At 41.5% G+C, this 12104-nt stretch overlaps 1 protein-coding gene and 1 long non-coding RNA gene across 8 annotated transcripts in view; one reads left to right on the plus strand and one right to left on the minus strand.

Moving 5' to 3' along the window:
- Positions 1 to 12104, minus strand: part of LOC102438001 — a 153893-nt gene that overhangs the window by 69211 nt on the left and 72578 nt on the right. The gene's annotated exons all lie outside the window — the stretch shown is intronic.
- Positions 1 to 12104, plus strand: part of MRVI1 (murine retrovirus integration site 1 homolog) — a 110715-nt gene that overhangs the window by 61114 nt on the left and 37497 nt on the right. For all 7 annotated transcript variants that reach the window (XM_006089618.3, XM_006089621.3, XM_006089617.3 and 4 more), the window contains one exon: positions 8698 to 8821. In XM_006089618.3, coding sequence (XP_006089680.1) covers positions 8698 to 8821 — 124 coding nt within the window. The remainder of the gene's footprint in view (positions 1 to 8697; positions 8822 to 12104) is intronic.

Consider the following 12104-nt stretch of genomic DNA (forward strand, 5'->3'; position numbering starts at 1 on the left):
GGTCCCAGGTACTGTGGTAAGCATTTGACAATATTTCACATAATGCTCACAACAACTCTGGGAGGTGGGCCTTATTATACCCATTGTACAAAGGAGGAAATTGAGGCTCAGGGAGGACATGTTCACATGGTCAGTAATCGCTGAAGCCAGGACTGAAACCCAGATGTATCTAAATCCAAAGACTCGTGACCACCTTGCAGAATGCCATTCTTTTTCTGATTCAATCTTTGTATTTGTATCAAATTCACTATTTGTCTTTGATGTGTGATTGTATGAAACTTATGTGTATTTTTCTTCTGTATCTTTACATGTTTTATTACTGTGTAACGTGCTCTAATGTGATAATGGTGATAAGGAGAACACTGCCCTGGTTTCTGTTTATGATTGAATTGTTTTTGTGTTTTTCTTTCAAGGATCATGTTGTGTCTGACTATTAAACAAATGCACTCTTTTAATTTTTAAATATTATTTCATATTTATATTATTTTATATTATAAATTAGAAAAAGATAGAATATGTAATCTTTTATTATATATCATATTTTTTTCCATTTTATTTTATATATTTATATCCTATATATTTCTTATAGTTTATGTTTTGAGTTTTTATTTTAAGGAAACATTCTTCTCTTACAAGTTTGAAGATTTGTGTTAAATTTTATCAAGTTGCTTTGGATATGTATTGAAAGAATAATGTAATTTTGTCATTTAATATATCACTGAATACTTTTCTCTATATAGAAATAAACCCTTGTGGTCCTGGAATAAGAAGAGTTCGTGTTATCTAGGGGACAGAGATTAGAGAAACAAACATTCCATTTCATACTGTGATAGATTTTATTAGGAAGAAGGATCTGGAGGTGCTAGAAAAGTCCTTCCTAGAAAAGTGACATTTGAGTAGATACATAAAGACTGAATGGGAGTGGCAAGGGCATTCCAGGTAGAGGCAACCACATGTACTTAGCCTAAGGAGGAGGAATGAGTTGTTGAAGATCCCAAGATGCTGGAGAGGGTTAACCACAGAGGGTGTTGTAGGTCCTACTATGGATTCTAATGCTCGTCCTAAGAAGAGCTGAACTGGATTAGCATTTCAGCGATTTCTCTGGCATGTGGCCAGTGGATTGAGCTGGGAAAGGACTGAGGAGTGCAGACAGAGGGAAGAGATGGGAGGCTACTGAGATAGCCAAGGGACCTGATTACGACAGCTGGGACAAGGCCCTCTCCGCGGTGGCAGGGCCTGAGCCCTTTTCATCTCTGCATCCCAAGTGGTCAGCCCTGGAACTAGCTCAGTCTTACATCTTTGGCTTGAAATGACCTCCAAATGATCCTACGTCCTATGAGACTCAAACATCCTACAAGTGGTCCCTGTGAAGAGAACTGGAGAGACCACATGCAAAAGCCACCCCCTCTCCTACCCACGTTCCTCAGAAACTAAAGGAGAGCCAAAGTTTGTAAGACTCTGGAATGTTCTGATAAGGATCTTCCCCATCTCCCAAAGGAACAGCAAACTATCATAAGAGACTCGTGTTTACCCCATGAGCTCATATGCACTGCTGTATTTAGAGCCTGTTAAAGGGCAGCCTCTCCAGCTCTCAGAGAGGCCTCCCAAACTCATTTGTCCTGGATACAGAAGGAATGCAGCTCTTTTACAGGGCTTTTAGAATGCAGGGAAAAGAAGTCAGAACTCTGCAGATATCAATCAACACACACGTGGTTGCCCACCACGTCTCCGGCAATGTCCTAAACACTGTGGAGCATAGAGTACAGCATCCCACTTAGCTGGAAAGATAGAGTTCCACAACCTTTTTTTTAAAAAAATCTTTGATTTCTTTAAAGTTTCACAACCTTGATGGTAGGAATTAAAATATGTATCAGGATTCTGCTAGAATAAAGACCAGTATCACATAAAAACATTATATGAGCTGAGTAAAGTAGGTACTGTCATGCCCATTTTATATCTGAGCAAACTGAGGTATTGTGAGAACAAGAAACTTGCCCACGCCCTAACCGGTTTGGCTCAATGGATAGAGTGTCAGCCCGTGGACTCAAGGGTCCCAGGTTCGATTCCGGTCAAGGGCATGTGCCTTGGTTGCGGGCACATCCCCAGTGGGGAGTGTGCAGGAGGCAGCTGATCGGTGTTTCTCTCTCATCGATGTTTCTAACTCTCTATCCCTCTCCCTTCCTCTCTGTAAAAAATCACTAAAATATTTTAAAAAAAAGAAAAAGAAAAAAAGAAACTTGCCCAAGGCTATGCAGGTGGCAAGTGGTGAAGCTAAAGCTCTTAACCACACAGACTCTAAAAATTAGAGAAAATAGGACGCCGGATGCATTTACTAAACACCTTCCATGGTTAATTTTCATTTTTAAAAGTTGGTGTTTATAAGAGCCAAATTCATTTATCTGATAATTTGACCTCTGAGATCCATCTTGTTCCCTACCAGCCTTGGAGAGCAAGGTGTTGCTGTACACGGAGGTAAAAACATGGAGGAAGAAGCTCAGTAGTGGCAGTAAGTCAGGACAGGTTTCCAGGAGGAGAGCTTTGAGACAAGGAAGAGACGGCAGAGGGAATAGCAGGAGCAAAGGAACACAGGCCTCTTCTAGTGCTTGGCATGTTCCAGGAACAGAAGAAATCCATTTGAGTCAAGTATGGGCCATGTGTCCCAGAGAGATGGACAGCAAGGGTGGAGAGTGGGTGGGGATCAGGGAGAGTGAAGGCTTTGAGGAGCAATTAATGAGTGTGAACTTTATTCAGGACCTCTTGTAAAGCCAGAGAAGTCTGCAGGCTAGGAAGCATCAGGATAAAAATTGAGTTTAAGGATAATTTTGGACACATTATGAAACCTGGCCTATAAAAGAAGAGTCTGAAGGCAGCGAGACCAGGTAAGAGGGTATGAAAACAGCCTGGTGAGAGGTGATGAGACTGTAGATTGAGATGGACAGGTAGGGTTGTGAGGACAGGTTTGAGAGCTATTTGGAGGTCAGCTTGGCAGGACTTGGTAAGGAGATGAGGTGGAGAGGGAGACCAGGAAGACCACCAGACATCTGTCTGCATGGCTGAGGGGGTGATGGGGTCATTAATCAGGATTGGGAGCTCCGAGACGCTCCCTTGAGAATAAAGACAGCGAGTTTGGGTTTGGACATGTTGAATGTCCATAGGGATGCCACAATCTGACAGACCTGGTTTTTCGTCCTAGCTCTCAGCTAACAAGTTGGGACCCTGGGGAATCTACTTAACTTAGCTGAGCCTCAGTTTCCTAGCTTGTAGTTTCCCCAGAAAATGAACTTAGCAATATTTACTTTGCAAAGCTGTTGTAAGGAAGAAAGAGGAAGTGTGCCTAATGCATAGTTGATGTTCAATAAATGGTAGCAGTTCAAATGGCTTTTATTAACCTGATCCAGGTGGCAATGCCTAGGAAGTGGGTGGGTTTCTGGACCTGGATGTTGATAGAGGTGTGGGCCGAGTCAGAGACATGCATTAAACAGGCAGTCCTTCCAGACACCCCAGTCTGGGCTCTGAGCCCTCAGTCTTAGGCAAGGAAGAGGCTCCCTGAGAAGACTGATCTGAAGAAAGTTTACCCCAACTAGTAGCTTTGGCCATTTGGGGGTGATCCTGGAGCTCAGAGCACCTTTAACTACAATCCCCAAAAGTTACTTTTCCAAGTTCCTGAGATTGCCAGAAACAAATGTTTTCATTGGAATGAGCTAGTATAGACAGATATTTTAAAAATAACTTTACTGCTTTTGTTAAAAATACCTCATGTTCATTATTTTAAAATTCAACTAATAGTGAAAAATACAAACAAGAAAGTAAAAACAGCTTACACCAAATGTTCCTTTCCCCATAAATACAGAAGGAGGAAGGGAGGATGGAGAGAGATTATGTTAGATTGCTAGAAATACTTTTTAAAAAAGACAAGGTATTCAAATTTAACTGAATTTCAATTAAAGTAAATTAAAACTGTAGGACTTGTGAATTTTGGTAATTGCTTCCTCCAGAAAAAAAAAGAGATTAGTTTTTAAGAGTTTAAAATATATATTATGAAATGCATTAGGGTTTGGAGTCATTGAGGTACTATTTTTTACATCACATGTTTCAAATTTGGATTAATGACTTCCCACAGGAAAAGATAAAATGGCAGCATTTCTTCCCACCTTTATTATTTCTTCCCACCTTCTCACTTCCACATATACAAATGACAATTATTTTTATATTAAGTTTATAACCTTTACATTTCATTCTGCAACCATAATTTCCATAGTTGTTTAAGCCTTAAACTGATATGTAAAAGGATTTAATGCTCTTCACTAATCCCTTTACTATGGCTGCTCATTCCCAATTTTATGATTTTGACTTATCTCTTGTTTAGCTGGATTTCATTCTTCAATAGTTTTCCTAGAAGGGCTCAGAGGTGCTATGTTCCCTCAATTCTAGCATGTTTGAAAATGTTGTCTTTAATTCTTAAAGGACAGCCTGGATGGTTTTAAATTTGGGGTCATTCTTTTCTTCAGAACTTTGTAAATGCTATACTGTATTCAGTGTTATAGAGAAGTCTGGGACCAGCTGATTTCCAGCACCTCAGTCCTCACCTCTCCCTGTAGATGGCTTATTCTCCTGTGAGGGTGTTAGAGAAGCATTTTATACATATATAATATGCAACCTGCAAGTTCAGCTTTTATCTCAATTGGGGAAAATTTTTCTTCTTCCTATCTTTGGATATGTTCTTTCTTTTGTTTTGTTCACTACTTCTGAGACTCCACAATCCCTAAATTTCTCATCAATGTCTCAAGTGCAAGTCCATTATTCTATCTCCATATACTTTAATCTTCCCTTCTTTACATTTCTTGTGCTCATTTCAGTCTCTCCCATCCTCCTCACTAATTTAGTTTGAGGCTCTATCTGTTTTATTCTTTCATATTTTCCACACATTGGTTAGTTCTATCTTTTTATAATTTCTTGCTTAGTTCTGTTGGTCTTCGATTCATTTCCTTAAATTGTAATCTTCTATCTTTCTGTGATCTCTCATCTCATCTCTGATTTCCTATTTTCATTTTTGCCAGGTTCTAATTTTTCCACGAGTCAAAGAATTTGTGGTATACATTTTGCACAAAAGTGCATTTTTGCTGTGTTGTTGCCTCTGTTTTTATCCTGACATCTGTCTCCTGCATGTTTCCTTTCTCCTTTCCTTTATACCTTCCTTCCTATTTTGACTATAGAGTATTTTGAAATAGTTGCCAAGCCATTTGTTTTTATTTCATGTCCCTTTTTACATGGGCATTTCTACCTGGATTTTCTCTTCACCCAGATATATTATGCAGGTCAATTTTCACTGCCTCTTCCACCTTACCTGAGACCTCTGTCCTCCCTGCAGCATTTAGTAGGGGACTGGGTGTTCTGTGTCTGCTTTGCTATTGCTTGGATGGAGGGGGAAGGGGAAGTTCAGAGGGAGCTGTGTGTAGTGGTGCTTGTGGGATTTGTTTCTGCTCTTTTTCTAACTTTGTTCATAGTCCCAATACTTGGTTTATTACACCAAAGTGGGGGCTTATCTTATTTCTTTAGATGGGGAGTAGTGGATTATGTGTTATTTCACCAATTCAGGGTAGAATCATAGAAACAATCTACTTAGGTATTTATTTTCCAGATGTGAACCAACTATTTCCAACTATCTTGTCAGGTAAAGGAAGGAAAAGAGACCAATTCCAAGGAGTTTGGCCACTGTGCTATTTCTCAGAAGTGGCGGGTGGTGGGGGGTGCGTGCGGTGGGAGGGTGGGAGAACAGCTTCAGTTGGGGGGTTTTCCATGTGTCTCACTCCATCAGAGAAGCGTGTTTTCTTTATTTTCTCTTCATTTTCCTTTCTGGTAAAAAATCCCTCCATATTGTTCTACATAATCAGCTCCAGTAGACTACTGTGCTGTCTTTTCTTTCTGTCTTTCCTTTCCTCTCCTACTTGTCAAGAAAAGCAAACAGCAGCAAGGCAGTTTTTCTCTGGTGGGATTTCTGCTATGGTGGGATGGGGACCTTTCTGCTCTAAAGAGATGTTCTGAATCTCCTCTGCAGGCTGCCTGCTCGTCTCCTCAGTCTGTCTCCCTCCCACTCTGGAGTATTGCACCCTTACATCTTCCTCTCAGTACTGAATCTTTGAGGGTTTTCAAGGGTGGGAACTCTACTTTTATTTCTAATAAGTTTTTGTCTTTCTCCAACCATTATGTTGAAAGATATTGCCTTTTTCTGTATTTGAGAATGGTGGGTATATTTTTGGCTGATTTAAAAATTTGTCATTATTGTTAAGTTAATTTGGTTGAGTTTAGGATGAGGTTGGCTGGTTTTGGGATCTGCCAGTTCTAGGGTCCCTCTTTAAAATATATATTTTATTGATTTTTTAGAGAGGAAGGGAGAGGGATAGAGTTAGAAACATCGATGAGAGAGAAACATCGATCAGCTGCCTCCTGCACACCCACTCCTGGGGATGTGCCTGCAACCAAGGTACATGCCCTTGACCGGAATCGAACCTGGGACCTTTCAGTCCACAGGCCGACGCTTTATCCACTGAGCGAAACCAGTTAGGGCTAGGGTCCCTCTTTAGACAGCCATTTTAGTGGGATGTCCTCAACCTAGGGCACTTTTCTTGGCAAAAGTCCCTGGTATGACTTTCACTTGATTATTAGACCTTGGTATGGTTCAATCAATCATACAGATTTCTCAGGAGATCATTGTTTAATTTTCTCTGAGCTGGATACTGGCATAGTGAGGCCAGAAGCAACACAGGATTTACCATCTGTCACGTGGAATGTCAGAGAACAGTAAATGTCAGGACAGAACCAAGAGGTGACAGACAGCTATGAGAATGTCTAGCCCAATCATATATTCAAAGGACACTGACTGTCCTGTTTCTGACAAATGGCCCTCTAGACTTTGCCAGGATACCTTGAGTACCAGGAAACTCATGAACACCATTCTGTTATTGGAAAGCTTAAAGTATTTTTTAATCTGTTTTTTGTTAAATTGATTTCAGAGAGAGGAAAAGAGAGAGGGATAGAAACATCAATGATAGAGATTCACTGATCAGCTGCCTCCTGCACGTCCCCCACTTGGGGATCGAGCCTGCAACCCAGGCATGTGCCCTGACCGAGAATCGAACTGTGACTTCCTGGTTCATTGGTTGATGCTCAACCATTGAGCCACATGATTGGGCAGAAAGCTCAAAGTATTTTAAGCATTCTTTACCTTCTGAGCCAAACTACACCCCCTCTTCTCTGCATGGTCTCCCTTGGTGAGGCTTCTAGTTCACATGACTCCCAATCTCAGCTCCATTTGCATGCCTACCACAGCTGTGCCTATAGTCCTGATCTCTGGACTGGCCTACAATTCTGGAAAGTGATTGAGCAGGTTGGAAATCTTCTGGGTCAAAATGCACGTGAAATGGTAAAACAAAACTATAAACTCCTGCTTGCAAATGGAAAGTAACCATGGTTTGGGATGAAGATACTTGTTTTGGCTCAAGTAAGAGAGATTTGAGGCTTTTAATCCTAAATGCATTGTGGGCCCACAGTAAGGCACGCCAAGTCTATGCTGTGTGAATAACAAATGTGAATGTCAGGGACATGTGCCAATGTCTTCCTGAACTAGGAGCATGTAAGAGCACATCTGGGCCTCTAGGACAGCAACAACCAGAATGCATGCAGGCAGGGGATCATGTCTAGAGGCCATGGGCCACAGTGGGCCACAAGGAGCAGTTGGGAAAATGGGGCTAGCGCCTGGAGAAGGAAAACTTTGGGAGAGGTAAAAGACCTGTCTTTAAACAGGAGAAAGATTTATGGAAAGAAAATATTTCATTTATTCTGTCTGCCTTCAGAGCAAGACCCTGGATAGTTTTAGGAAATAACAAACGCCTGCTCATTCATTTTGTTGACTATGAGGCGTTTATTTCTGAGATATTTTAAAAAACCTAATGACCTTAGATTTACCTTAGAAAAATCCTATTTCTATTCCTGCCTATGGGGATATGGAACCAGATGCTGATTTTGAGGTAGACCACAGATGACTGAACTGTTGAATTCATTTGAGGAAGAATAATCCGGCAACAGGCCTCTTGAAAAGCCTGCTAAAGAGAGGCAAACATTATGCCAACATTATGCCAAATAGCCAAACAGCTTCCATTTGCCAGAAACAAACCTTTGACTCCAAACATAAGAGCCTGCTTGGAATTTTGGAAAGCAATAGGAAGAACATAGAATTTGGAGCAGACAGAATTGGTTTGAAGTCTTCCTATGCCATTTACTAGTTCTGTGACCTTAAACAAATTCTTAAACTTGCTGAGTTTTGGTTTACCTACCTGTAAATTGAGAAAATTAAGTTCTGTCTTATTGAGTTATTATAAGGATGAAATAATAATTATGAAGTCCCTGGAATATAATTAGGTTCTTTTTAAAAAAATATTTTTATTGATTTCAGAGAGGAAGGAGAGGGAGAGATAGATAGAAACATCAGAATCATTGATTGGCTGCGTCCTGCACAACCCCCACTGGGGATCGAGCAGCAACCTAGGCATGTGCCCTTGACTGGAATCAAACCCGGGTCCCTTCAATCTGCATAGGTTCTTATAAATGTTAAAGCTCTTTCTATCCATTGAAGCAAATTGCAACAGTACCACTGCGATTACAAACAGACATTTTATAAGTTAAGCACTTTTTTTCTTTTAGGGCTCCCTTCTGAACTCTCTCCAGCGATTGAGGAAGATGAGTCCAAGAGTGGCTTGGATGTCATGCCCAATATTTCCGACGTGCTGCTGCGCAAACTGCGGGTCCACAAGTCTCTCCCTGGAAGGTAAAATCAGGGAGTGGGTTGCAGAAGACCTGTATCATGCAGCCCATGTTAGATTCTAGATGAGACACAAAAGTGCACCAGCCTTGATCTTGGACCCCAGATGGGTCAGAGTCTAATGGTTCAAATATAAAACAAAAAGAATAGTAAAGGGCCAGGTGGGGTTCTTAGGCACAAGGGTCACCAAGAGGCTCATGGCAGCAGAGGTGGTGGGCTTTGGGCCAGGAGACATGTTTTAATCCCAGCTCTACCATCCTATATAAAACAACCCTAATATAAAAATCGACCAAACGATGGAATGACCAGTCACTATGATGCACACTGACCACCAGGGGGCAGACCCTCAATGCAGGAGCTGCCCCCTGGTAGTCAGTGTGCTCCCATGGGGGGAGCACCACTCAGCCAGAAGCTGGGCTCAAGGCTGGTGAGTGCAGTGGCAGTGGCAGGAGCCTCTCCTGCCTCTGCTGCAGGCGGGTGGTAAGGAGTGAGGCGTCCTGGACTGTGAGAGGGCGCAGGCCAGGCTGAAAGACCCCCCCGCCCCCAAGTGCACAAAATAGCCGAGAGATTCTAGGTCTGATATCTGCATAGATAAAGATGTAGAACATTTGGAACCACACGAAGAAGGATGCTTGTAAAACCTACCAGGCTCTTCCACACATGGGGAGAAAGTGGCTTCACTTCCCAAGGCTCAGCCTCCTCACCTATACAACAGGGATCTGTCGTTGGTAGCTAAATGAGATGGTGTGTGAGTCAGGACTTAGCATTTTATCAGCCCATAGCAGGCCCTGGGTTGAAAAGTGAATAGTTTAGAGTATAAAGGAGAGAAAATAGGGTACCACTAAGCAACAGGGATTAGGAGAGTGCCTGCAAATGAGGCTTCCCACCAAGCCCAGCAACCTGGGGACTAAACTGTTGGGAACAACGGCCATTGGGAGGAGCTACCAGACACAACAGAGGTTCCCAATTTAGGGGTAAATATGAAAGAAAAACGAATTTTGCCCATCAGGTGTTATGTGTTCAAATTCCACACTGTAATTACCTAAAACAGAATCACCAGGGCAATACTCAGAGGGACCTAGCAACCAACATCAAGAAAAGAGCTAGAAACGAGTTGGAAGCAGGCTGAATTCACAGCTGGAGGAGGGTGTGAGTTAGGCCAGTTCACCTGGTGGAAAGGCACAGAAGGGGTGTCCAGAGACAGGAAGCCGAAGGAGAAGCACCCAAGTGCACTGCAGGTTACAGAGCACAAGTTTACATGCTATGTGTCTTTTGGTGTTTGTGACAACCCAGGGAGGCAGAAAAGGAAGATTTTATTTTGTTCATCATCAGTGAGAGAACAGAGAAGCAAAGCAACATACTGGCAGATGACGGAGTCAGGAATTGAATTCAGGGTGGACTGGTCTGCCTTTCCAGCAATACCAGGGGCCTGTCAAAAGTACCAAAACAATTACCAGTGCTTGTCAGTCTGCAAGGAGTAAAAGTGCTACTGGCTTCTTTTTCCTCTGTGAAGTTGGAGATAGCATGATTAGGGCACTCCTCCAGCGAATTAAATTTCCCCAGCTTCCCCAGAAAAGGAGAGACTAAGCAATTCTACCATTCTTGAGAATGTTAACAACTACTAGCCACCAAACTGGGTTTTCATGGTCCATGAAGAAGATCAGCTTATGAAGCATACGGTTCAGGCTGTCAGATTGAGGTCAGTGTCTCTCATGCATTGTGTCAACAGCCATGTTGCCCATCCCCAACTTCCCTGCTCCAACCACTAAATCAGCTTCCCTGCTTCTGGCTTCAGTAGAGGCTGTTTCCAAATTGGCCCCTTGGTTGGGCCTAGAACTCTGTAGCTCTGGTTCAGGGTTTGGGAGATATGGACAAACTGTCATGTAAGCTGTCATCCAGAAGAAGGAAGCCAGAGCTTCAAGATTCCTTTCCCCAGTAGAAATATGGAAAATTACACTTGAGTTTAATATGCAAAAGGAGTTTGTTTCATGTTCTATATGAACTACATAATTTTGGATTGATCCTTACCAAGAAGGAGCTCATAGGGTCAGCAAACTGAATGGATTCAGTAGGAAAACCAGGTCTAGAACCCAAACTAGAAACATGGTCAGTGGTTGGGTATTAAGAGTGCAAAGTGGAGATGTCACAGGGCAAGGTATCCCAGGGTCAAACACCAGCAGGAGCAATAAACAGGCATTTAATCAACCAATATTCATTGAGTGCCCATTATGTTCCATTAAAATGGAGAACAAGAAGACACAGTCCCTGTTCTCATGGCACTTACAATCTGGGTGGGGAGACAAAAAATATTCAAATAACAAAATGAGTGATTTCAAATAGCAAAGCTGTTAGGAAGACCACAAAATAGGCACATATAGAGAATGACATGAAAATGGAGCATTGAGTAGAGGGTCAAAGAAGGCCTCTATGATAAAGGAATAATTAAGTTGAGACATACAAATGACAAAAAAAGTTACCCATGCAAATATTTCAGGGAAAAAATTTCCAGACAAAAAGCATAGTAATTTCAACAAATCATTCTTGGGTGACTGGATAGCCACATACAAAAGAGTAAAATTGGACCCTACCTCACATAATACACAAAAATTAATTCAAAATGGATCACAGGCCTAAATATAAGAGCCAATGCTTTAAAGTATTAAAAGAAAATATATAAGAGCAAATCTTTGTGACCCTGGGTTAGTTAGTCTATGTTTTTTTTAGCTATGACTCCAAAAGCACAAGCAACAAGAGGAAAAAAATAGGTGAATAGTATTTCACCAAACTTTTGTGATGCAAACAATACTATCAACAAAGTGAGAGGACAACCCAGAAAATGGAAGAAAATATTTGCAAATTATGTATCAGATAAGGACTTGTTTCTAGAATATATAAAGAACTTATATATATATATACACATATATATATAAGGCTAATATGCGAAGTGTACCCTTGGGAATTTGACAGGGTGTTCAAATGCTCACTAAGACATGCACTGACCACCAGGGGATGGCACAGAATGAAGGAAAGCCCTGGCCAGCAGCCAGAAGGCCCCGATCAGCCCTGATTGCTGGCCAGGCCTAGGGACCCTACCCATGCACGAATTTTGTGCACTGGGCCTCTAGTCATTCAATAAAAAGACATCTAATTTTTTTTTAAATGAACAAAGGATTTAAGTAGGCATTTCTTCAAAGAATATATATGAGGAGTTAATAAGCATATGAAAAGATGCTCAACATTTTTAGCCATTAGGAAAATGCAAATCAAAATGACAATGAAATACCATTTT

Source organism: Myotis lucifugus, unplaced genomic scaffold (assembly GCF_000147115.1).
Source record: "Myotis lucifugus unplaced genomic scaffold, Myoluc2.0 scaffold_61, whole genome shotgun sequence".
Classification (NCBI taxonomy): Eukaryota; Metazoa; Chordata; class Mammalia; order Chiroptera; family Vespertilionidae; genus Myotis; species Myotis lucifugus.